This window comes from Barbus barbus (genome assembly GCF_936440315.1).
Source record: "Barbus barbus genome assembly, chromosome: 4".
In the NCBI taxonomy this organism is placed as follows: Eukaryota; Metazoa; Chordata; class Actinopteri; order Cypriniformes; family Cyprinidae; genus Barbus; species Barbus barbus.
In genome coordinates this window covers 35134883-35162653 of record NC_136732.1, presented here as the reverse complement: position 1 = coordinate 35162653, position 27771 = coordinate 35134883, and the positions used below count along the sequence as shown (strand labels likewise).

The 27771-nt window shown below is 38.8% G+C and overlaps 2 protein-coding genes across 2 annotated transcripts in view; one reads left to right on the top strand and one right to left on the bottom strand.

Annotated features, from left to right (window-relative positions):
* Positions 1–18598, top strand: part of LOC306868849 (uncharacterized protein) — a 36299-nt gene extending 17701 nt beyond the window's left edge. Inside the window, exons 4-11 of the mRNA XM_079415251.1 lie at positions 1019–2218; positions 6125–6159; positions 6908–6971; positions 7475–7525; positions 7757–7989; positions 10499–10580; positions 10839–10945; positions 15727–18598. Of these exons, the coding sequence (XP_079271377.1) occupies positions 1019–2218; positions 6125–6159; positions 6908–6971; positions 7475–7525; positions 7757–7989; positions 10499–10580; positions 10839–10945; positions 15727–15942 (1988 nt within the window). The 3' untranslated portion in view covers positions 15943–18598. The remainder of the gene's footprint in view (positions 1–1018; positions 2219–6124; positions 6160–6907; positions 6972–7474; positions 7526–7756; positions 7990–10498; positions 10581–10838; positions 10946–15726) is intronic.
* Positions 18599–21516: 2918 nt separating this feature from the next.
* The window catches only part of LOC306868544 (KAT8 regulatory NSL complex subunit 1-like), a gene marked incomplete at its 3' end in the record, with an annotated part of 62276 nt that continues 56021 nt past the window's right edge, over positions 21517–27771 (bottom strand). The window contains 8 exon segments of the mRNA XM_079414776.1: positions 21517–21711; positions 21952–22207; positions 23408–23520; positions 23821–23878; positions 23975–24093; positions 24178–24317; positions 24448–24615; positions 25831–26013. Of these exon segments, the coding sequence (XP_079270902.1) occupies positions 21517–21711; positions 21952–22207; positions 23408–23520; positions 23821–23878; positions 23975–24093; positions 24178–24317; positions 24448–24615; positions 25831–26013 (1232 nt within the window).

Sequence of the window (27771 nt, the reverse complement as noted above, 5' to 3'; positions counted from 1 at the left end):
TTCTCCGTATCTCATCTGCTCTTTTAACTTGCTTCCATGTGATCACACAACTTTGACCGGTCTGGACGGACAGCAGGAGCTGGAGAAGGTATGGTGGGCTCACCACCCCCTTATCCTCCTGCAATGTAAAAGTTCAGAGGATTTACATCTAAACAAACATACATTGGGCTCATATATCACCACAACTTAATTATTTCATTGCTTGTGCATACATGCAAAAATCAAATAAGCGATCTCAATATTCTTCCTAATTAAGTCTGTTTATATTGACTCTCTCACATCACTGTATCTAAAAAATGAAAAGTCTGAGAATAGCAATGCGTTCATCTAAAACTATAATTGAATGCATTAAAAATGTTTCAAATGCATTCATAGCACAATGCAAAACATACGCTTTACTGCTCAGATCAGATCCAGAAGGTTCTATATGTTCATTAAATTATACTTGCTAATGGACAATGCACCAATTCATTGCTGGTCATTTTGCTACCAGTCATCTATGCTTAACACACTGAAGCTCACAGAGATGTTGTGGGTCATTGTGGATATTGTGGTTTGATTGGCCAGTTCATATTGTTATTAATGGTTTTGATTGTTTTGTTGTGATTGAATGAGTGAAGAGGCACTTTTATATGCATTGATCCCATAACCCATTGACCCTACTGTACTGACCCCCTCATTTGCTGTAGTTACCAGTTTTTAAAGTACAATCCATGTTGTAGTCTCCTGCTTGCTAATTTAGATGACCAAGCATCAATTATTGTAAAAGTGCCTTTAACTCAAAGTATAGTGTGTAAAAACAGATATTTGGACTGTTTAACTGTTGAAATCAGAAACTTGCATTTTGTGTTGTGTTCGGGCCCCTTACGTGGTTCTGTGCATTTAGTTCCTTTCAGTTCCTTGATTCCTTTTCTTTCTCTGCTTTTAATGTTGACTGTGGAGAGAGCGTGATTAAGTGTTGCTAATTCTACAGTGTTGTCTATGGCTGTTCCTATCATTCTGCCTTCCACGTCATCAGAAGAGTTAACACCCGGAAGTCCGCCTGAGAGTGTCCGGAGCAGTGCGGCATCAGTGGATGGGGAGGGAGAGCGTGAGAATGGGGAAAAGGAGAGCTCTGTCAGCCCAAGAGAGTCTCCAATGTCTCCACATCCACTACAGACAACTCTAGCTGATGATTTGAGTTCAGGGATCATGGGCTTTGACAGCCAGGTGAAGAGGAGCCCCTCAGAAAAGATGGCCGACCATCATAGTGCCAGTGGATCTGAGGAGGAGAAAGAAGAAAATGAGACGGAGAAATCTGAGAGAAGATCTGGTTCTCCCAGTGTGGATAAAGCTCCCAGAAGTGCTATCAACATAAAAGAGGATGAAGAAGAGGACAAAGAAGCAGTTAGTGATGAAGAAGAGGAAGAAACAGGAGTTTCCTTGGTGCCCAGTTCTGTCACCCCAGACTTGACAACCCAGAAAGACGACAATATTGATGATGAACAAGAAACCCCTTCTCATCTTCCCATGACTCCAGAGGAAGCTAAAAAACATGGCCTATCGTTTGACTACACCGAACCTCAGGATCCCGGTCGTCAGGGTGGTCCTGTGGGCTGGGAATGCAGCTCTGACAAAACACCACCAGAAAGCAAGAGCCCCGAATCCTGCAGGGTTGATCCGGGATCACCTCTTTCTCCCAGTGCTGCTGCCGAACCTACCCAAGAGGAATCACCTCTAAAAGACTTACAAACGGATGCTCGGGAGGAAGAAGAAGAAGAAGTAGAGGTACCAGAACCTGAACAAGAAGACGAGGCGACAACCATTCCTCCATCTTTTCAAGAAGTTGCTGCACCCAAGATGCAGCCTAAGGCAGAGGAACGTAGAGAACCTGAAGAAGAAAAAGAGATCAAGCAAGAGAAATATTTGGAGACGAGCGATGATGATCACATTGAGATGGAAAACGTCCAACCTGTGGCCACACCTGAGCGTGTTGCCATTCCTGAACCTGTTGCCAAAACTGAACCTGAAGCTAAGGATGCCTTTAAGCCCAGCGCTCAAGTAATGCCCACAAAATCACCAAGCAAAGCAGCTCCTATCAAAGAATCTCCTGCCAAAAAAACAAAGAAACCCGTCGCTACAGTTGCTGCCACTCCTTCCCCTAAATCTGCTCCTAAACTTCAGAAAACTCCCTCTAAAGATGCTGCTCCGGCCAGAAAAGCAAGTGTCCCATCCAAAGGTCTGTTTTTCCGTTCTGTTCCTCCAAACCCTTCACAGAGCTTTTTTATTTCACTTTCCCTTTTCTTCTTTTCAAAATAGATCAGTAGAACTAAGCAGCACCCTTTCTGAAAAGTGCACACTGCGATAAGAGTGTGCTCGGTTGAAGAAACGGGCTGCTTGTAGCCACAAAATCTCTCTCTCTCTCTCTCTTGATCCTTTGTGCCCTGTGTGTCTCTCTCTTCTCCTTCTCTCTCTGTGTGTGGTCAGTGTTATTTTGCTTGTGTCTGTGACTAACTCTGTGTATTGATTGACCGTTACTGCTGGCACAGTTTTCACCTACCCCTCTCTATTGCATGTCATCTGTGCATGTATGTTGAATGTATCACTCACAGAACTGTGCTTTACCTTTATGGGTCCACCCTTTCTCAGATGTCTGTGTTATTAAACACAACCAAGTGGACCCAAAGGCCCATGCCGATGGGGGTGACTATAACACACACTGAAAGAAGAAGGTCAGCAATTGCTGCTGGGTTCAAGACAAAATCCCTTAAATGTCTCCCACAGCTGTGCCGACATCTACAAAAAGATCAGACAAGCTCACTCAATAATGTGAAACATTAATTTTTGCGAACAATCTCAAGGCAAACTTTTGGTGCTCAGCAATCTAGCAAGTTAAGTTTGGTGCTTGCAAGGCAAGGCAACTTCCTAAATAATTCTGATCGTCTTTCTTCTCCACAATTTCATTTGTTTTTTGTTTTTTTTTTTATATAAGAAATTAATAAACAAACAATTTTAATTTACCAATTTGCCATTGGTTTTATCTGCCACTGAATTCTCCATTCAAAACTGTGACTGTGATGATGTCATTGTAATATTTATATTCTGAATTGCAGTCTTTTATTTTGCATAAATTTGCATACTTGATGGAAACTGGTCTTCAGTGTTGTGTAAATTTGCATTCTGAATTGCAATTGGTTTTCTCTTACCTATATCTATTTAATCTAGAGCAACTTTGAAGGTGTCAAGTTATGTGTTGATTCTTTTTGTGCAAACCAAAATAAAATAAGATGCATATTTAGTGTCATGACAGCGGCAATGACAACTCTGATGGTGTATTTTATTTACATAGATCCAAAGCTTAAAACCCAAGCCCCCTAAAACTTGAACATTATTATTTTTCTGCCTTGCAAGCACTGCTATTTACTTAAAGATTTTTTTTTTCCTGTACAAGGTTAAAACATTCTTAATTCTTTGCATTTTGTAATAATAAAACAAAATCCTGCACAAACTGAATGATGCCAAAAAGGTCCTTGTAAAAGAATAGTTTGGCCAAAATTTACATTTTGTCATCATTTAATGCTCTTATCACAATAATCCCAAATGACTGTGTTCAAGGAATATCCTCACATCTCTATTGGACTGTTTACATGGCAACCGGACCATTATGTTTGCTGAAATTGAGAACCAGACCAGTTAATTTTATGAATCATTCACGTGTGTTGTGTGAACTGGATTCATCAGTTCATTTACAATCCAAATTCCAGAAATGTTGTGACGTTTTTTAAATTTGAATAAAATGAAAACTAAAAGACTTTCAAATCAGATGAGCCAATATTTATTCACAAAAGAACATAACAAATGTTTAAACTGATAAATTTTACACTTTTATCCACTAAATGAGCTCTTTTCAAATTTGATGCCTGCTAAAGGTCTCAAAAAACGTTGGCACGGGGGCAACAAAGGGCTGAAAAAGCAGGACATTTAGAAAAGATTCAGCTGGGAGAACATCTAGCAACTAATTAAGTTAATTGACATCAGGTCTGTAACATGATTAGCTATAAAAGAGATATCTTAAACTACAGGTTGAAACGCAAACCGAGCCGAGCCAAGTCGTACCACGCAGTGGAAAAGCACCATTAGGGAGTCAGAGTCTCAGAAGCAAAGATGGGCAGAGGCTCTCCAATCTTTGAAAGGATGCGTAAACAGATTGTGGAATACATGGAAATCATATGTGGAATATGTGGAAATCATCTACAGTGCATAACATCATCAAAAGATTCAGAGAAACTGGAGAAATCTCTGTGCGTAAGGGACAAGGCCGAAGACCTTTGTTGGATGCCCATGGTCTTCGGGCCCTCAGACGACACTATATCACTCAAATCGGCATGATTTTGTCTTTGACATTACTAAATGGGCCTAGGAATACTTCCAGAAATCACTGTCAGTAAACACAATCTGCCATGCCATCTGAAGATGCCAACTAAGCTCTATCATGCAAAAAGGAAGCCATATGTGAACATGGTCCAGAAGCGTCGTCGTGTCCTGTGGGCCAAGGCTCATTTAAAATGGACTGTTTCAAAGTGGAAAAGTGTTCTATGGTCAGACGAGTCCAAATTTGACATTCTTGTTGGAAATCATGGACGCCGTGTCCTCCGGGCTAAAGAGGAGGAAGACCTTCCAGCGTGTTATCAGCGTTCAGTTCAAAAGCCAGCATACTATCTGATGATATGGGGGTGCATAAGTGAAGTGACATTCAGCCAAGTATGGTGACCCATACTCGGAATTCGTGCTCTGCATTTAACCCATCCAACGTGCACACACACAGCAGTGAACACACACACACCGTGAACATACACCCGGAGCAGTGGGCAGCCATTTTATGCTGCAGCGCCCGGGGAGCAGTTGGGGGTTCGGTGCCTTGCTCAAGGGCACCTCAGTCGTGGTATTGAGGGTGGAGAGGGCGCTGGACATTCACTCCCCCCACCTACAATTCCTGCCGGCCGGAGACTCTAACCATTAGGCCACGACTTCCCCCTAAGTGCATACGGTATGGGCAGCTTGCATGCTTTAGAAGGCACTAGGAATTCTGAAAGGTATAAAAAGGTTTTAGAGCAACATATGCTTCCCTCCAGATGACGTCTATTTCAGAGAAGGCCTTGTGTATTTCAGCAGGACAATGCAAAACCACATACTGCAGCTATTACAACAGCCTGGCTTCGTGGTAGAAGAGTCCGGGTGCTGAATTGGCTTGCCTGCAGTCCAGATCTTTTACCTGAAGAGAACATTTGGCGAATCATTAAACAAAAAATACGTCAAAGATGGCCACAAACTCTTCAGCATCTGGAAACCTATATCAGGCAAGAATGGGAACAAATTCCAATACCAAAACTCCAGAAACTCATAACCTCGATGCCCAGACGTCTTCAAACTGTTTTGAAAAGAAGAGGAGATGCTACACCATGGTAAACATGCCCCCGTCCCAACTATTTTCAGACCTGTAGCAGGCATCAAATTTTAAATGAGCTCATTTTGTGCATAAAATTGTAAATTTCTCAGTTTAAACATATGTTATGTTATCTATGTTCTATTGTGAATAAAATATTGGTTCATGTGATTTAAATTTTTTTTTAGTTTTCATTTTATTCAAATGTAAAAAACGTCCCAACATTTCCGGAATTCGAGTTGTAAAATCAGAATCAGAGATCGCTTCTAAGAGAATTTCTTCCTGAACTCTCATAATGAATCCACCAAGAAGAGCTAGGACAGATTTTAAGTGATTTCGGTCTGTTTCTCATATAAAGCTAAAGAATGGCTTCAGAAGATTTAGAATAAACTAAACATACAGGTTTAGAAGAAATAATCTAAAACAACATGAGGAGGGTGAGTAAATGGTGACAGAATTTTCATTTTGCAATAAGTGTTTGATTCTGAATGTCTATCATAAACAAACATACCAAAATGAAAGGCTGGAATCGTTGCTTCAGGAAATTGCTTTCAACATCACAGCTGAAAAATCACATTGAGCACTGATGTAAAAACAAATCAACATCAAATTTTCGTCAAATCAAGTAGATTGACATCTTGATTCAGGCCACCAAAATGTCAATATAGGCACTTGCACTTACTATTCCTTCCTTTCTTACAGCCAAGGCTGGAGCAGGGGCAACTCCTGAAAAAAAGGTACAGTCATTATTAGGTGATATTATGGTTTGTGTGAAAAGCAGCTATAAGTCCCTAGCCAGATTAGCTAAAATACGCAACAACTGAGAGGAGTCATTCATTTGTTTTACACTTAATTTAAACCATCTTCAATTTTAGTCTGAAATTTTATTTGGTATTTTTGTTTTATTTTTCATTGCATTTTAGCATCTCTTTAATTTTTAAGTTAATTTACTGATCACTTTTTACCATTGTTTTACATTTTTGTCTTTATCACCTTCTCAAACACATAAGATACCAACCACAACCCCGCATGCAAAAACTAGATCCACTTCTGCCCCCCAAAGAGGGTCTTCAGTCTCAGGCATCCCCAGCAAAAAGCCCTCAGTCTCTTCCTCAACTCCACTATGTCGCTTTAGCAGTCCAGGCTCTGCAAACTCTGTAAAAAGGCCCAACAGTGCAGGAGCAAGAGAGTGCAGGGCCACGGTGAGTACTGCTGCCCATCCCTAACCACCGGCTAAGAGAATTTGCTGTGAAATTGTTGCAAACAAAGTCCCCCCAAAATGTAAAGCCTACGAGGAGATTGAATTAACAGATCCTGAGATTCACAACATCAACATCCTTATTACCAGAGCAGAAAGAGAAGCTAATGAATGGATTTCTCTCATGTTTTGGGTGTACTGTTGAATTTAAATACTTATAAAAACGCCCTAAAAAAAAAAAAAAAAAATACTATTAGATGATTTTTGTTTTTATTGTTCATATTTAGGCTGGAGATGCCAAGATGAAGACAGCAGGTGCCAAACCCCAAGGAGTTGGCACCAAAATCGCTGGTAAGTGATTTTCAGATGCATCTTTTCAAGCGTTCGCATTAATCTTTGTTTAGTACCATGAAAAAGAAGGATACTTGGTGACTCAACCTTTAATTTACGTTCCTGACAGTTTGAAAAGGAAATTGAACGTTATTATGTGAACTAAACACTTTCAGGCAACAGAGTCCTCACTACTTACAACAAATTTCCCTTTTTATCGCATTCTTCCATGGCATAAGCACACTCCATCATTCAGTATGACATGACTAATGAAAGTGCACTGATTGCAAATTCATAAGCAAGTAAAATCTGGAAGTATTGTGTGGTTCACTGTATTCACTGCATGGCAAACTGCAAAAGTGAGCACACCTTCCCATCATTTCACTCTGCACAATTTAACTAATCTTCAGGAAGTACACAATATCTGCCTACTTGAAATGGGTTATGATACCCCAAGGGAATGATTCTCTATTTATAGAGAATTTACATGACTGATTTGTACCACTTTGATTTGTGAAATACAGCTGGTTCCCGAATGGAGCAGCGAAAGGGAGGACCAGGGTTCATTGAAAGAGGTAAAAAAAAAATAATAATAATAATTTTGTGGTAACCAATTAAATGCTTGCAATCGAAAAATCTGCACTGCTATAATAAAAAAAGTGCACAAAACTCCATGAAAGCTCATATTCTACAACATTTCAAAGAAAGACTGGAAGGCGAAAACCTTTAATTAACTAAAGAGTAATGAATCAGAAGAGCAAAAAAGGAGGAAATTATTTTGGTCTTCTGTTGTTTTTCATCGTCAGCTGACTCACCTAAAACCCCAGACCGTAGTGGTTGCAGCAGCCCAGCTAGTCGGTCCTCCACCCCTGGACAACAGGTGAAGAAAGTAGCGGTGGTGCGCACCCCTCCCAAATCACCTGGTTCATTGAGATCTCGCGCCCCGATCGCTCCTGTTGCACCCATGCCTGACCTGAAGAACATCAAGTCCAAGATTGGCTCCACTGAGAACCTTAAATACCAACCTGGAGGCGGGAAGGTAATTCTGTCATGCATGATTTTCAACTGAAAAAAAACAAATATCTGAAAACAAAACCAGCTGGTCTGGATGCATTTATTGTGAAGTTGAGAGATTCTGAGACAGAAAGGCTCTAGGAGTGGACATTTGGATTATTTCTACCTGAATCCAGTTTTTAGGTTTGGATATTTGACAGAAAAGCGGATAATGAAGTTCACTCATGTTGGGGACAGTTAGTTAACTATTTTCAGATGTTAAATTGGAAGTATCTCGACACAGAAAAGCAATTTTACATTTACATTTATTCATTTAGCTGACGCTTTTATCCAAAGCGACTTACAATTGCTATATATGTCAGAGGTCGCATGCCTCTGGAGCAGCTAGGGGTTAAGTGTCTTGCTCAGGGACACATTGGTGTTTCACAGTGGATTCGAAGCCGGGTCTCTCACACCAAAGGCATGTGTCTTATCCACTGCGCCATCAACACCCCCTTTTGTATCTTTATATCTTTAGCAAGTGAAGAAACCTCTTTGGGATCTCCAGCTCAACTTGAAGCATCAGGTTAACACCCTTGACTCTCATTGTCCTTTTCCAGGTGGCTATTGTTCATAAGAAGATCGACTTTTCTAATGTTCAGGCTAGATGTGGATCCAAAGACAATATCAAGCATGTTCCTGGAGGTGGTAATGTGAATAACCGGTAGGGTTAGAACTCCTCACTCTGAAAAATAGTGTAGTTAGAAGCCATTAACATTAGATACAGTTGTAAAATAGTGTAGAAAAGAAGAGAAGAACAACCAAATATAGCATTATATTTCAGAGGTGTTTCTGATAAAGTAGGAACACAGACATAATGCATATGAAATATCCTGTAAAAGACACAAGATATTCTATGTTTTGAAAATTATCAAAAATAGGTGACTTAAACACCTCAAGCTTTGACTACGATATATTTCTAACAGACGTTTTGAAGTAAAGCTTTCAAAGCTTTGTTTTTATTTTTAATTAATGTTACATGGAAATAGAACTTACATAGCATAATTTTGAATTTTAGCATATTAACTTTATGGTAGCACTTTATTTTGCAGTCCTGTTCCGCATGTGCACATACTACAGTATGTACTTATTATAGTGATCACAATAACTGGGTAATAACTAGGTACTAACCCTGAACCTACCCCTAAAACCCTGACCTTAACCCATTGCTACCTTATATTACCCATTACTTCCTTAGGTACGTACATTGTAAGTTCATGTTAGTACACATGCTGTAAAAAAAGAAAAGAAAAAAAAGTGCAACCAACTTTATTAATATCTTTTAAGTTCTTGTTGATCTTGCAAGAGATGAAACAAAACAAATATAAGAATGTGAACTGACTGTGGGCTTTAGCTATGAGCTCTGCTATAAGATGCCAGAGTTTCGTAAAGGTTTGGCTAGTCCAGGGACTGCAGGATGCCTGCACTGGCAATGCATTTGGGCAAGACATCCATCTAGATGCCTTTGCAAAAACTAGGTTTAGTCTATTTGCCTGAATCCCCAGTGTTGGTATCTCCTCTTACCTAGTGTTCAACCTGGTGATGCACCCGGATCGCTGACTGATGTGTAGATTGCATGCATGCACCATAAATTCCTCTGCAGGTGAATAATGTGAAGGGGTCTCAGGTAGTCAGATATGTAGAAAAACCTCCCAGGGATATGGATCTTCACTTGAGTGCTTGAAACAGAGCATGTGCATTATTACAGTGCTTGCAAGGTGAATTCAAATCCATTGATCTGTATTTAAATACCTAGTTTTTCTTCCTCTCATACTTTTTTGCAATTATTTTCTCCTTGAAATGCTTAACGACTCAAATCAGACATTGCTTTGTCAGTAATTTCATTCTTAGGTGTGCTACTTTTTTATTTTCTTTATTCTCTTCTAATCTGATTCATTTTACCAAACTGGTGTTTTGTTGCCTTACAAGCGCTGGTATCACCGTCGGATGTAAATCTAGTTATATCTGAGTTTCACCTGAGGCATTTTTGCTTTACAATCTCTTCCCTCTTTAAGCCCTTGGGTCCCTTTGACTAAAATATTGAGTGATGCATATATTGAGTGAATCTCTTTTCTGACTCAGAGGGGAAAATCTCCATGTCTTGAATCTAGTTTGATAGGGTATTTACACATTTTTACATGTGATCATGAAAAGACCAAGTGTAAATGCCCTCTAAGACTAAAATAGTAATCCAGTCAATCGTATGTGACATCAACCTACATGTAGTCTATATATACATATACTTTACTCCAAAATTTAAATGCGTCACTCATTACATTTGCATGAAGTGTGGATATATGAATTGGATTTATATCTATTTTGTGGTGACTTTCAGTGGAAGCAAGTTACTTCTCTGTCCCATGAACCCTGTTGTTGTGAATAATGGTCATTTTCCCACTCCAGATCATCAGCTCTTCAGGTGCCTGAGCATGCGCTTCATTTCCTTCCACATTGCTCTGTTTGATAACTGACTCTGTTTGTTCCTCATGCTTCAGGTTCAGATAGTGCACAAAAAGATCGACCTAAGCAACGTCCAATCAAAGTGTGGCTCCAAGGCCAACATTCATCACAAACCGGGTGAGATTTCAGTCAGTTATAAAGAAACATCGTTTAAAAAAAATGCCATTAGGCATTTTTTGGCCAAATGCTGACTAACATTGCTTATTCAATCTTATAAAATGTTTATGCAAGTTTTATAATGTAATTTTTTTTTTTTTTTACACCTTATTGGATTGGAAGTGCCATCCCTACCTTTATCTTCGCCTCCAGTCAACTAAAAGCAAATGGGAAAGTTTTGATTTAAACAGAAGTTGTCCACTTGTATCTGTATTTTAGGAGGTGGAAATGTGGAGATCAAATCTGAGAAGTTGGATTTCAAAGCCCAGTCAAAGGTTGGATCTCTGGAGAACATTGGACATGTTCCTAAGGGTGGACAGAGGAAGGTATGTTCTTGACTTTATTAAACACAACACCATGAGTCTCTAATGAGTAACAAATGAGCAATACGGTGTTGAATTATTTGTCATTTGAATTCACAACAATAATACAAATGCATAAGACAACAATGTGTTTCATGATGCATTTTGACTGTTTAATCTACTTTTATCTGCAATACTCGCTTGAAAGTTTCCTTCATGTTAGATTTTGCTGGTCAGCATGCTTCCTCCTGCTTGGCAGACTTCAGTTTACTTCTTTTGCACATATTTTTTGCTAACTTCTTTGAGTTGCCTTTAAGATCTACTGCTCTGCACCTCATCCATAGCAAATGTTATTATCCTGTGGCCTGCTAACTATTTATTGAATGTTTATTTCATCCAAAATCTCAAACTCGGTCAGAACTTACTCACTTCATGTTGTTCCAAACCCGCATGACTTTGTGTCTTCCATGGAACACAAAAGAAGATGTTTAGCAGGATGTTTTGACTCCTCTTCTCATTTAATGAAAGTGAATGGGGGCTGTCGGGCTAAAGTGAGAAAATCGTATGACATGAGAGCGAGTAAATGAGCGGTTTCTTAAGTTAAAATGTCTGTAACGTTCTCAGTTAATTCAGTCACAACACACAAAACCAAAGTCTATAGGGGTATTACATTTATTGATACAAGTTCTAATGAATTAAATATAATTATGTATTAAATAAATTAAATAGGATGATTTTATATACAGTGGGTACGGAAAGTATTCAGACCCCCTTAAATTTTTCACTCTTTGTTATATTGCAGCCATTTGCTAAAATCATTTAAGTAAATTTTTTTCCTCATTAATGTAAACACAGCACCCCATATTGACAGAAAAACACAGAATTGTTGACATTTTTGCAGATTTATTAAAAAAGAAAAACTGAAATATCACATGGTCCTAAGTATTCAGACCCTTTGCTCAGTATTTAGTAGAAGCACCCTTTTGATCTAATACAGCCAGGAGTCTTTTTGGGAAAGATGCAACAAGTTTTTCACACCTGGATTTGGGGATCCTCTGCCATTCCTCCTTGCAGATCCTCTCCAGTTCTGTCAGGTTGGATGGTAAACGTTGGTGGACAGCCATTTTTAGGTCTCTCCAGAGATGCTCAATTGGGTTTAAGTCAGGGCTCTGGCTGGGCCATTCAAGAACAGTCAGGGAGTTGTTGTGAAGCCACTCCTTCGTTATTTTAGCTGTGTGCTTGGGGTCATTGTCTTGTTGGAAGGTAAACCTTCGGCCCAGTCTGAGGTCCTGAGCACTCTGGAGAAGGTTTTCGTCCAGGATATCCCTGTACTTGGCCGCATTCATCTTTCCTTCGATTGCAACCAGTCGTCCTGTCCCTGCAGCTGAAAAACACCCCCACAGCATGATGCTGCCACCACCATGCTTCACTGTTGGGACTGTATTGGACAGGTGATGAGCAGTGCCTGGTTTTCTCCACACATACCGCTTAGAATTAAGGCCAAAAGTTCTATCTTGGTCTCATCAGACCAGAGAATCTTATTTCTCACCATCTTGTGGTCCTTCAGGTGTTTTTTTGTGTCTTGCACTGAGGAGAGGCTTCCGTCGGGCCACTCTGCCATAAAGCCCCGACTGGTGGAGGGCTGCAGTGATGGTTGACTTTCTACAACTTTCTCCCATCTCCCGACTGCATCTCTGGAGCTCAGCCACAATGATCTTTGGGTTCTTCTTTACCTCTCTCACCAAGGCTCTTCTCCCCCGATAGCTCAGTTTGGCCGGACGGCCAGCTCTAAGAAGGGTTCTGGTCGTCCCAAACGTCATCCATTTAAGGATTATGGATGCCACTGTGCTCTTAGGAACCTTAAGTGCAGCAGAATTCTTTTTGTAACCTTGGCCAGATGTGTGCCTTGCCACAATTCTCTGAGCTCTTCAGGCAGTTCCTTTGACCTCATGATTCTCATTTGCTCTGACATGCACTGTGAGCTGTAAGGTATTATATAGACAGGTGTGTGGCTTTCCTAATGAAGTCCAGTCAGTATAATCAAACACAGCTGGACTCAAATGAAGGTGTAGAACCATCTCAAGGATGATCAGAAGAAATGGACAGCACCTGAGTTAAATATATGAGTGTCACAGCAAAGGGTCTGAATACTTAGGACCATGTGATATTTCAGTTTTTCTTTTTTAATAAATCTGCAAAAATGTCAACAATTCTGTGTTTTTCTGTCAATATGGGGTGCTGTGTGTACATTAATGAGGGAAAAAAAATGAACAAATGATTTTAGCAAATGGCTGCAATATAACAAAGAGTGAAAAATGTAAGGGGGTCTGAATACTTTCCGTACCCACTGTATGTAATAAATGGATGATATTGGATGATAGAAGCTGGGTGTCTTGCTCTCCTTCATCTTCTCTCTCTACTGAGCACATTTTCAATCATTTTTAAGATCACTGCATTTTTCTGGCGCTCCCTTGCAAAGTGCTAACTATTCTTCCATTCAGTGATCTTCTGCTCCTGTGTCTCTTTTTTATCCCACATAACTAAAAAACTGCTGACTGAGTGCTGCTTTCATGCGTTCACATTCAAAAACATTCAGGAATCGAGTAGGAGTGCTGATCTGAGAACTATATCTGAGCACATGAAAGATAATAAGCTTATGTAAAATCACGGAACTGGATCTCAGAGGAAAGTTTTGAAGAAATCAGTAAAAATCTCAGTTGTGAGGTTGAATCAACTTGTTGGAAATGATTGTTTGGGAATAATGTTTTATGGTGGATGACATTTAAATTTATTTCATTTTTAGTCTAGCACTAGATACATCCTAATTATGGATTCAGAACACATAAACAAATTAACTTTAGTCTTCTGATCAAACAGTTTTTGCTCAACTTATTGATGGGCATTATTATTTGATCCAAATGAAGATGATGATAGAGTAGATCAGCATTATTACTTGGAAATATTTCTTAAGTATTGAAACAGCTTCACACCTTCTCCCAGCATTTCCTCTAGTTTGAATGTTTTTTTTTTTTTATCCCTTCATAACCTCATTTCATAATTTGTATCCCAACCCATTTTGTTTTGTTTACCCATAACCATGTGAACCGTCCACGCTGTAGAGGGAGAAGGGGAAGGAAGCAGAGCCACAGGCCGCAAATGATTCCTCTAATGGGGACGCTGTTCACTCTAATGATGTGGACACGACCTTTGACCTTCCCTCCTCTGAAGGGAACAGTCTGGTTAAGTCAGAGGGCCTCAGTAAGTATATTATTGCAATTATGAAGTGTCAATTTAACTGACTTGTCATTATTACATGGTTTTTATGTCTTTCTGTGCTAGGAATAATTTTGTCAGCACTGTAATAAATCTCCTTCATTTATGCATTATATTTATAAGAAATGTTTTAGTCCATTTCTGATCCCACTTATGTGAGCAAATATAACTATTCTTATTAAAATGAATGGGATGCATGCAAAAGGTATAAGCAAGAAGACAAGTACTGAAGGTTTATTTTATGTATATATTATTTATTTTATAAGACCTTCCCATATAGCATCTAGTTGTCCATGTAAGTCCACTATAGGGAAGCCTTCCTGCATGACTTTCAGCTGTCTCTGCAAATGAAGCTGGGACAGCAGATTATTATAACAAATACACACTACCATTCAAAACCATTTTACAGTTGTTGTCAAATAAATGCTATTTTTTATTTTCTATTAAGAAATCCTAAAAAAAAAAAAAAAAAAAATCCTAAAAATATTAACAAGCACACTTGTTTTCAACACTGTTAATAATATAGGAAAGTAAATCATGCTGCATTTACGCCATAACGTATTTACTGTCATTTTGAAATGATAAAACATGACGTTCTACTTGGAGCCATTCACATCCTTGGACTCGGACACAGAACTATCACACTATCATATGTGACCCTGCACCACAAAACCAGTCTTAAGTCGCTGGGGTATATTGTAGCAATAGCCAAAAATACATTGTATGGGTCAAAATTATTGATTTTTCTTTTATGCCAAAAATTATTAGGATATTAAGTAAAGATCATGTTCCATGAAGATATTTTGTAAATTTATTACCGTAAATATATCAAAACGTCATTTTTGATTAGTAATATGCATAGCTAAGGACTTCATTTGGACAACTTTAAAGGCGATTTTCTCAATATTTAGATTTTTTTGCACCCTCAGATTCCGGATTTTCAAATAGTTGTATCTCGGCCAAATATTGTCAGATCCTAACAAACCATACATCCATGGAAAGCTTATTTCTTCATATTATAAGTATGTAGAAATAAGTATGTATAAATATGTATAAATCTCATTTTTGAAAAATTGACACTTACATAGCGCTTAATGAATCTGAGGTGGTCAGGTGGTACAAGTCGTAGCTTTCAGAAAACTCCCAGTTCACAAATTGCAATTACGAGTTCTACAAAGAAGTGAAGGCTTGGTATATCGCAATTACGGTAATTATGATAATTACGAAATGGCGTGAATGATTTCTGAAGGATCACATGACACTGAAGACTGGAGTAATGATGCTGAAAATTCAGAAATATATTTCAAAATATATTAAAATAAAAATCGTTATTTTCCAATATTACTGTTTTAGTTTGTATTTGATCAAATAATTGCAGCCTTTGTAATAAACTCGGTGATATAAAAAATCAACTAATACATCTTAGTGACCCCAAACAATACATACAACCTTTAATTTTATTTTATGCACATATTATCTTACAAACCTGACAATCCATCGTTTAATCCATATTCCACCTTTCCTCCCATCAGATTGAGAGCCACAAGCTAAGTTTCCGAGAGCAAGCCAAAGCGCGCACCGACCACGGCGCTGAGATCGTCTACCAGTCCCCCGACATTTCCACGGATGGATCTCCCCGCCGCCTCAGCAACGTGTCTTCCTCTGGCAGCATCAACATAACCGACTCCCCGCAACTGTCCACGCTAGCTGATCAGGTGTCAGCCTCCCTCGCTAAACAAGGCCTGTGAGCTGCCGGCCCAAACATGTTGGCAATTGACAAATTGAAAAAAAGTAAAAAATGTATCTCCTTCAGTCCTTTCAAAAGAGGTGCTTGTCGGATTTCTCCTAACTAAAGGTTGTCCCAGCGGCTTGTCTGCTTGTGAAATAATTTTTGCATCCTGGCACGGAGAGACAGGTATTGATGTTATTGGCTTAGTATCAACAAAAGAAAAAAACGCTACAATTTAAAAGGAGCTGGTGGTGTATTGATCCAAATGGTCATTTACAGCAGAGTAGCCTGATTTTGTTCGTTTAATACCCCGTTTTTTAAAAGAAACAACAATGACATTTGCTTTCAAAGCTGTATTTGCATCGTTGCCTTATTGTGAATGTTTTTATTTACCATAACTTATGCACTCCTGTTTTGACCTGCAGCAGTAGGGAAGGCAAACATGCTACATGGTTTGGAAGGGTGCAGTTAATGATACTGGCTATGAATTTGATAGGACAGAAACATTTCAAACGCTCATATGTAATACTTGAGGCAATCAGGCTGTAGCGGATATTTAACAACAGATGCCTGCTATATAATTATTTCAATCAAATACATCAGCGAGCACTATAGTGCATGCTTCGGTGTTTAATAAAAGCTGTCAAATTCACAAACACCTCAATTGTGTTCGATCCAAATTAAAACAGTAAAGACTTTGACAAATCCTTAGTCTAGGATGCTGTAATTGTAATATCATAGTTTGGAAATTTCGGTACCAGACTTTACCTGTGGATTCTTTTAAACTGCACATCCTCTTTCATCACCACAGCAAATTCTCAAAGCTTATCTATCCTCATAAATGCACAGGAAGTTGCGTCGCTGAATGAAATCTTGCTTGGCCTCTAGCGACTCTTGACAGAGAAGAAAGCAAATGTCAGTATATAAAAATCATTCAAAAAAATAGAAATTAACTGTTGTACAGGGCTCAACAATAAGGATTTTTGTCTATCTGGACAGTTTTCTTTTTAAATATTTAATTTTTAGCAACATATTTTGTCTCTAAAAATATACATTTTAATTCTAGATTTAAAACAAAAAAATACAAAATGCAAAGAAATGCAACTCTAGCTATGAAATTTTACATACAACTTTTATTTTTAAATATTAATTAAATTTTTTAACATTATCTTTTTACAATTATTTAATGCAAATTATAAAAAATGAAACTACATGATTTTTTACACAGCTAAATGACGATGCAAATCCTTACTGATCAATGACATCTACTGCATCTTTCTTACCGCGTCCAATAAATTGCTTGAAATGTCCGTTTTCAAAACAAAAAAAGGTTTATGAGAGCAAATATAAGATGTAGTGACTGCCTTACACAGGCCTCAGATCACATCGTCATCCTTATTGTTGAGCTCTGAAGTAGTTTGCCCTGCACAAGCGCCATCAAACTGACATCATCCTCTCACTGTTCCCTTCAACTTATCTGTGCATGGTAACGATGCTTCTGTGTCGATGGATTTCAGCTTCTGTGTCTAAAATGCTGTTCCAAAGAATGCATGCATGGACCAATGCAAAAGACATGAGAGGATTTCAAAAGCACTCAATAAAATAAGTGTAACATCACATCGAGAAATCTCATATTGAGAAGAGCCAACAGAAAAGTTCTACATTCGAGACGACGGTCTATGTTTTAAAGATTCTCTGTGGTCTAGGATGGATTTAGTCATGTACAGCAGCACAGAGCTGATTTCTATTTGGTGTGCAGGACATTTAACACATAGCCAAGCTCCCCTCAGTGCTAAAACCTTCAATATAGTCATGAAACCAAACCACAACACTCACACACTGCACATTCCCAGCATGCAATGGACTTCACCTTGAATATAGTAGCCACAGTCACCACACCCCTGTCCAACTGTTTAGAAAACTACCTTTACTAGAGCGTTTAACTCATCTTAAAACATGAAAAGAAAGGGAGAAAAAAAAAAAGTGGAGGAAGATTGAAGGAACAAAGCTACCTGCTGAAATCCAGGTTTATGTTGCACTCTTTTTTCTAATAGTATTGTGTGGACGATGTAAAAGATGTACGAATGCGTTCAGAAGATCTGATTTTGATTTAATACCCGCAGTGCATTGCAGCTTTACCCTCATTTGAAAGTGAATGCACTGATTGGACAGAAGAGCTGCCTCTACACAAACTGCGTTACTCATTTAGATGTATATCTTGCATTTAGAAATGGGGAAAAAATATATATAACAGTAGGTAAAAGAGAGGGATAATTTGCATCCAGAATCCACAATATCAGTAAAGGACTTAACTAGTGCCACATCTCTCTCTCTCTCTCACATGACCCTTTAGACGGATTGCTGTAAACCCAACACTGTGTACAGCATGCTGCTAACATAAACCTGAGCATTTAGACGCGTGGGGTTAAGCTGAACAACAGACTTAAATGATCAAAGGTTTCAAAATGGCACTGGATAAGGCCTTTTAAGTAATTCTACCCTTTAGCTGTGTTTTAACCGGTCTCTCCATCTCTGTCCTCCGCTCTTCTCTTCTCATCGCAGTTCTTCTTTCTAGCTTGACAGTTGTGATTGTCTTTATCGTAATGTGTTTTATTAATTGGTTTACACTAATACTCCTTGCTGTAAACGTGAATTTGGAAATAAAGTCCGTATTAAACCTCTTTCTGTGTCCTTTGTTTTGCTCTTTTGAGTTCCCTTCAGATTATTTGCTCAGTGAATGAGTCTTATACAGTATTGCAGATATACTTAAAGGTACAGTGTCATTTTTTACGTTTGAAAGTTTCAACCAGTCCAAGATTATTGAAAAATCGGTTTAAAATCATGAATACTGACGTGAGACGAAAAGGTAAGCTAACTTAAGCAGTTTTTAATTTCCATATAGCGGGTCGCCTATATTACGAATACTACGGAACTGAGTAAATTAATAACAGTATATATATGCATTTTTTTTTATGGGTAACCAAGTGTATGAATGTGAATGATGCAGTATTATCGCAGCTAGACGGTAATATAAAGACTAAATAGCTGTCCTGGTAACGTCAATAGGAAGCTATTTCCAGAATGCAAATCTGAAAACACTATAATCCAAATATAAATGATAAATTAAATGCAGTTTTCCCCCTCTTCTCTATAGGCTGCGTCAGCTAAAGTGCACAAAAGTTCTGCAGTTAAAATACAAATATATATAAGCAGCCTGGAAAAGAAAAATAATAATAGTTATAAGCTTCTTTTGACTGTTTTTGTGGTGATTTTACCTGAGTGGATGTTTATTTGGATAATTACAGCGCAGATAAATGAGTAACCACCTTTCTCTGCTGAACATTAGTGAAAAACTGCAATAGGTTTGTAAGGGTTTAATAATATATAAATAAGTTCTAATCCAGATTCTTACTGATTAAAGCAGTATATCTGTAACGAGTAAACTTGCTACATATATGAACCTGATGAAAACATGTTTCTAGGACAAGAGAAAAGACAGACGACGTTTGAGTACAATATAATTCACTTTTAATTTGAGAAGCACAAACGTTGCCTGTCTGTCAGATCGGCCAATTATCCATAAACTTTTTTTTTTTTTTTTCTTGTTGCCTCTCCATAAAGAAAGTGTTAAATATACTCGTGTGTCTTCTCCCTAGACAATCAGGCCAGCTACAGCCTGAACATCAAACACAGTAAAGAATCAAACAAGGTATGTACAAAATAAACTGTTTTTGTTGTTTTGTACAAACTATTACATGCTAAAGGATATACCAGACTCACCCAACCCTCATTCACCACATTGGAAATTCAAAGTATGAAAATAACTCACACAATACAATATTGGCTTTTGAAAGCTAGTCAAACCTTATGGTACATTTGCCTGATAAGTACACAGACCCCCACAGAGAGAGACATAAAACCATAATTAATGATATTAAGAATGAAAGGGGCGGTGGGTTTTCTCAGCAGGAAATGGGACAGTCCTGGATGGTCCCCTTATGATTTGCCACACAACCTCAACAGATGAGATTTCTCTGATGCTATGAATGCTGTTACGCTCCAGTGAGATAAAAAGGAATATATTAAGGATTTCTGGTTTACATGACATCCCTTAAACAAGAACAAATGGCTACAATAGCTAGAATCGTGTGACGACAGATACAGAGAAGCTACTTAAGTAACTGGTGTCCGCTATTAGACTTGTACATTCGTATTAGTTAAAATAACAGGAAGGAGTTGCAAGCAGTGATTCAGTGACCGGGGAACTATCAGAAATCGTTCCTCATCGTTACACAATGGAAAAACGGGGCAGTGACCGACAGCAACTGAGGAGCCAACGAATGAAAATTTGCCAAGTCCTTTCCTATCAAGCACTCCAGCAAACATTATTACTCGAACATCAAGATACGGGACTCGATGATGGCTGTAGGTATTGCAGATTGTTTTATTAAACAAAGACAGAGTTTAGACCTGACCAAATCAATGGAAGAGCTCTTTTATATAGGGTTAGAACGAAATCGAAAGAAACCCCAAGTCAAGTGGCAGCAAATTTCAGTTTATATTGGAGTGACTGCATGTTCTCCGGACTAACCTGATCATGCACAGCAACATCAAGTGCTTTAAAATGCACACTAATGCAAGCCCACATGAGAAACAGCCCTCTTGTTACACGATGCTAAGCTACAGAGTTGCAGCGAGTGCAATCTTGTCTCAAATGTTAACGTCCTGCGCATGTTTATTTCAGGTGCTGATTTTAAGTTTACTGGCAATCGTGCCGTGCAAGAGACCAATTAAGTGCTCTAATCAAACGGTGGCGTTTAAAAGGCGCACGAGAGCAACAAGGCAGTTTCGTTTTCTGGCACCTGCTCTCTCTCCGTCACATTGACAGAAGTGGGGCACAGACAAACCACGGTATTAACGAGCACATGGGACTGAAATGAAACCAGAAAGTGGAATTTATGCAATTCTCGGGCAAGTTTGTCTGTTTAAAACAATAGGCAGGGAATGTGTAGAGAAAAAGAATTAGAAGTGCTTTCTCACAGAGAGAGCAAAGACAGGCTTCTGCGCCTTCGTGCAAGTCTCTGGTAATCATTATTATTGGCTTTATTTTTGCGTTTTAATCACTCCAGTATAAACTGCAAGGCTGAATGAGAAATTTTAGGTGGGATATTGGAAAAATCTGGAAGGGTACCACACACAATGCAAGCTGAGCCCCTCAGTGCAACAGCATGCTAAGGGGAAAGTGCTCTTCTGCGATATACGATACGTTTTGGCGCTTCCTGTTTTGGTTTAGCCCTCAAGCTAATTTCTTTCTTCCTTTTTATTTTTGAAACACATTTTTCTCCAGTGACCCAAAAGCGAGACTGAATTAAAACAGGTCTTCTTATATATCTTCATACAATTCACTAAAAACCGTGAAAGAATTTACTGATGTTTGAATATCAAACAACAGGGACTTTCATTCGTTTCGTTGTTGGGTTTTTTTTCTTCTACGATGCTGCTTTTTCAGGAGTTTGTGAAAGCTGGTGGGCAGGGGGTTCGGTGGGTGGGCAGAGTCTAGGCTTCATCGGTGAGTAGGTTTGGGAGGGTTCGTTTATTTTTGCTTGGTGCCGTCATCGCCGAGAGGTGACAAAGGCCCAGCGTCAGACTCCGACTTGGACGACCTGCACCCGGACACCCGTCGAATGGTCCTACAGGGCCTCTCTCCAGCTGGACTGTGTAGGATTTCACACTCCTGCTGAGGATCCACATCCAGGGGAAAGGTCCGGCATTCCCATGGCTGTACCGGCTGGGGAGCCCGTAGGGACAAACAAACACACCAAGTAAATATCTGAACAGAATAACCAAAAGGGCAACCAGATGGTCGTTTGTTTTCTAATGCCTCCTCAGTGCTTGTAATAAATGTACTGCAGTACAACTAAGCACATGTGATTCTGAATGTACAATAAAGCCTCTAGCTTTACCTGAAACACTAGCCAACATAAATTCTAGCAAATTTACCAATGCTTCTTCTATATCAGGAGCCTACCATTTCCTCATAGGTGTCTGGGGTGGAGCAGCGCGTGTCCTCGTTGGACAGCAGCCGTTGGGAGTCTCTGGAGCCGGGCGTGTAGAGGCCGGACAGCATCAGCATCTCTGGACTGACAGGGCTGGATGGAGATGCCACTGAGTTGTAATCATGCAGCATGTGGAAATGCGCCGTGTCTGGAGACGAGGGCTGCGGTGTGGAGGGGTTTGTGCCACACAGCAAGGGGGTTGTCCGTCCATCCACAGACTTGTATGACCTGTGGAAACAAAGATTAGCGCTGATCATCATGTTTGTTCAGACTTGGCAGGTTTGATTCGATTAAAACAAACTCCAGAGCGATTGCTCCATTAGTGGGGCGAAGAGGTGTAAACAGTGCCATCCAAACCTTGGTGCACACCAAACAAGAAAAGATGTGGTTTGAATGAAATATGAATGCAACACATCTAAACTAATCAAAACCCATTACAGTTTGGAACAGGCATCGGAACTGCCATGTCCTTGAAGCTGATCTTTCTTTGTGCGTGGAACAGGTGTGTTCCTGGCACCGTTTTGACTCCTTTACAAATTGTATAAATTTGTTGGTGTATTCTCAGCTGGTAAAAATTCCACCATGTGTAGGGCCCTATGAAATCCATCTCATTTTCTTCCCAAATTCCGTATTTTTTTCTTCTGGATTCCATTTTTTTTCTCTCTCATTTTACTTTTCCTGGACTCCTTTTTAATGGTTAAATGGAATTTTATGAATTAAATAAAAAGCATGTTTAATATATATGTTTTATGATTGAAATTAATTTAAAATAAGTTTATTAAAAGAGCCCTATGACATTTTTATTTTTTGACACCTTCTGACTGTTACAATGTCTAATTATTTGAATGCATAAAAATATTTTATTTATTCTTACAATAGTCTTATAGTTTATCTACATTTTTCTGGTTATCCAATGAAGGCATAAACCATGAAAATGAAATAAATTAAATTTTTTGGCCAATCCATTGGATTTTCTAGTCAAATTAAAACATGGAAGAAATATTGTGCGATTATTCCTAAAAAATAAAGTTTTATTAATTTTTCAACAGTAGTAGCAGCAGCAGTATTACTTATGGAATTATTTTAACATATTTCTGCCACAATGTCTTCAAGCTAAACCGAACGTTCAATGCTGAAATCATAGGGCCTTACATGTGTACACACATAGAAGTGTGTTTAGCCCTGCACACAGCATTGTTCTGGATGTTTAAGATCTGTTGTGAACTAGAAGTCATACAAGCTGCTATATCAGGTTATGACCATATTCTCATGCCTTTGGTTTTGTATCTTAAGGTTTGGTGTTAGAAATGACAGTGTGAACCAGGACTAAATGTATGTAACACACCCCAACAGTGGAACCGAGGTGACGTCGGTTGCACTCGTTCCTAAAAAAGGCAGAGAAAAGCAGTTCGAGTTGTGTTGCCCCACCTGCTGCCCCTTCTCTTTGCGATGTTGCTGGCAGTCCAACTCCAGCGAGAGCGCTCCTGCTCCTCACACGGAAGGTGAAGCTGAGAGAACGTGACTTCAGAGAGATCCTCAATCTGAGACAATAAGAGAAGAAGATTATTAAAAACACACCGGGCAGTATTCAAGATTGTCATTACATTACAGCCATTTCGGCTTAAAACCTAATGAGCTGCCTACCAAGAAAGCATTTTTGGCCATCATCATCATGCTGCTTAATGTAACAAACCGTTAATGCCCTAAATGTCTAGGCAGGCAGTTTACGGGCTTGAAACAGCCTAAAATTTTATAAAATAAAATGTATCTTCTTAAAAAAATTTAAATAAACTTGACCTTGACCTAAAATAACTGTTGAGTGACCAATTGCAAGGGCGTACCTCCATTGCATCATCCTCCTCAGATATTGGTTTTGCAAAAATGTCCACTTCTCGCCAACTACAGTTAAAAAGCAAAGGGGAACATATTTAGTGGGTAAAGAACAAATCTTTGATTATATGTGGCAGGTATGGATAGACAGTTTGTGTCTCTGACCTTGGGGTAAGGATCTCTTTGTACTGTAGTTTCTCCACTCGGGTGGTGGCGGCCACAGACATGGGGATGACGATGTTATTGATGTCAAAGGGGCTCTCTCCTCTCCGTCTGCGAATAGTCTGAAAGAATCACACACAGGCCTAAGCAACTTGATCTCAAGAGTTTACACAAACATACTGGGAAGGCTTTGAAGAGCATCTTACGGCAGTGCTGCTGTTGAGATGGAGGGGTGTGGAGGTCTCGGAGATTGACGGCTGTCTCATCAGAGGACTGTGGCTGGGTGTGTTGAGAGCAGACAGAGATGGGCACGGACTCCCCATATCCATATTCAACTTTTGAGCATCTATAGACAAACAAAAAGACAGTGCTAAGTCACAGGACTCTATGATTTAGAGGGAGGTGGAAGTAAACAAGACTGAAGCAAATAAAAGGAACGAGGAGAGAAAAAAAATAAAAATGAATGAACAACATACTCTCTGTCCAGTCCAGCGAGGGTTCACGAGGTCTCTTGCGGCCGTGAGTCCTGTCGAAAGAACTGCTCTGGCGGAAAGGCTGGTGAGAGTCATGTTTACTGGCACTGATTGGGATGTCTAACTGCTGCTGAAAGACCTTCTCTGAGCGCACCTTAGGATGCGACAAACCTGAGAGAAATGGAAAACAGGAAGATTGAGGAATTGATGAAGAGGAAACAATTTTTGTTTTATCTTAATCTCTGCATATTTTGGTGTTTTACAGAGTTTGTGCGCAATTAATTCCATTCACACTTTTTTTTTTTACATTGCATTTATTATAACTCTTAATCTTTATAACTTTTAATCGTTACTGTTAACCATTTTACATTAGTTTTCAGTTACTCTGCATCCTTCGTCTTTGATTATATACATTTTATTTGGTTTACACTTCTCTCTATTTCTAATTGATCTTTTAATCCGTACTGTTTTCCATTTTAATCTTTAGTTTCTCATATTTGTGCTGTGTTCCACAATGTTTTGCCATTTTATTTGATTTTTTTAATGTTTAATGTTCAATTTTTAATGTTAATATCTTAATTATTATCAGGTACTCTATTTATTTTCACTGTCATTCCTTTTATTCTCTTAAGGTTATTTCACACTACTGTTTCAGTCTTGTTAATTTTATCTTTTTTTTTCCAATTTAATTTTTATTATTTAATAATATCCTTTCTTTGCCAGTATACTTTATGTAATGTACATAGTTTTGCAATATTTTTCTTGAACATCTGCTAAATGTTTTTGCAAAACGAATACAATTGTCAAGCCAAAATCTCTCAAAATGGACTAAACGCACAACTACCAATAATAGTAATGCATTTCCTTATATTCCATGTGACTACAATACACAGCACGACACCTGGATGTCTCTCAGAGTTCTATAATTCATACATGGAATACAAAAGAAACAAGTGGAGTCAGCAACTGTGGCTGGACTTATATGATGCCAGAAATAACTGCTGAGTCACTGCAACGAGTGTCTGGCAGAGAGCAGCTAATGACGGCCAGACACTCACAGGTCACTTTAACTGGCCAAAGGGGCTGTGACATTTAGACCAAATGTAGACTCTGCTAAAGGTGTGAGAATTTGCCTCCATTAGAGAAAACTCAGCTCCTGACATTTCAGATGCTGAGGAAGCAGGGGATTTTGTATACGGCCAGAGCCATGGCTAAGATGTTAGCGTGCATGATACAGTCATTCTGAGGCACGGTGCTCATGCAGGACACACAGGTTTGTCTCTAGCTCTCTTAATTTTTCCTATTTCCTTTCCAGTTTTAATAAAAGCCCTTTAAGGCAAACAAATGAGGTGTTTTGTTGTCTCTAGTAGTCGTTTTCACACTTACGGACTGTGGAGAGGAGCGAGTTGGCGAGCTTGTGTTTGTCTTTGGATGACGGGTCTGAAATGTGGCTACCCAAACACAACTTGTGCTTGAGCGAGATCTTCTTGATGGGCTTGATCTTCTCCAGAGAACGATTCTGCCAGTGTCCCTTCAGCACACGCTGCATATGGAGATTCATCATCACATCTGAGAGAGAAGACGACAGTGTTAATCATCTGAAACATGGTCTTGCATTGTCAGATACCCAGGCTTCCAGGTAGATCATGTCATCTGTTCCTCTTCCTAATCTGTCATCAAAATGTAATAACTTTCTCCACCTCCAAAAAACCAGGCATACATCAATTCTTGTAATTTTTCAATTCCGATAGACAGGTCTCACATAACATTCTCCTTGTTGAATATCCTGTTTCACTTTGAAAAACATCAGATAAAGTAAAATCGGTTCAAGCTGACTAAGATTTCCATGCCATTTGTTTTTTAATGCAATTTTCGTTGATGGGCCAGAAACAGCAGTAAGAGGTCAGGTAATTATGGGGAAAAAAAAAAGGGTGAAATGGGATTGGGATTCAGACACAAGCATTTACATTTAACTACCTACCATCCAAACTGATTTACAATGCATTTAAGGAATGCATTGTAACTTTAGGCAAGTTCACTTACGCATCACATTTCATACACAATTCAAAGTGCTTCAAATATTGATAAAAAAAATTAAATAACCATTAAGGTTACTTTTAAGGTACCCTGTTAAACCGCAGTTATACATCGATCCGATACTTGGTATCGGTTCCGATACGGTCATTTTCTGTCAGATCGGGTATCGATCTAAATCTGATATTGTGCATATACTATTCTGTTATTGTTAATCCCCAGGAAAGCACAAAACATTATAACGTACCATAAAGTCAAAGTCCAAGTGTTCTGAAGATGTTTCATAGTTTAATATGAAGTACAGATGAATATTTAAGTCAATAAATTCAAGTTCACGTAAACTCTTCTTCCCACTGCGGCTGTCTGTCATCTTCCATTCGACTACGTGTCGTGTTCAGTTACGGCAGTCAAAATGATGAAACTCTCTTCATGAGCGCTCAATAACAGATTTAAAACTGTTAAAAGTTTGTGCTTTGAATTTCTCTATGCGGAGCGGTGCACGCTGTGACTCCGTGCTGCTTCAAGCACATCATTCTGCGCATGAAAAGCACATTAACGCTTTGTGCCGCTCTCTATTGGAGCTTTTCTTATTACACTTCTGCGCAATGAAAGATTATTTATAGCAGCTTCTTATAGTTTCTTGTTCTGTCCTATGATAGTGTCGTCACATCCGGCTCCAATTAGCAGTGTAAAGGAATTTCCGCTTGCTTTGCCAATGGACAGATGCCAGTTTTGTGAAGAAAATTAAACTAATTTAGTTTAGTTGAACATTGATGCAATAAATCATTGTTAAAACTGCGTATTTATACCGATTCCATACCATGTATCATGTCATCCTTCATTTTAATGCGTAACATGAGCCTATCTGAGCGACGCGACTGTCAGCGCTACCAGTGTTGCCAGTCAGATTAATGAAGAGCACGCAGCTCAAGTTACTGCCAGAGGAATAGGCCTACTTGGACTGATGTAATTGTATTTTTAATATTATTTTCGAATTATATTTATGGTGATTAACCCCCTGCTCTTGTTCACAGTATAATGATATTCAATCGTTGCATGCAATCACGGAGAATAACTCAATTAAGATGATCAAACTTGTTTTTAATTATCGTCTATGGGCTGGAAATATTTTTTTATTTGAACAAATTATAGAAGATTGCATCAAAAAATCTGCGTGTGAAAAAATGTGAGCATTAGGTTTAATAAAACAAGTTTGCCCTAAACCTTTAATTTAATCCTCCTATACAGCCTTTAGTAATGTTTTAAGCCTTGGCTAATTCTAATGCTTATTAA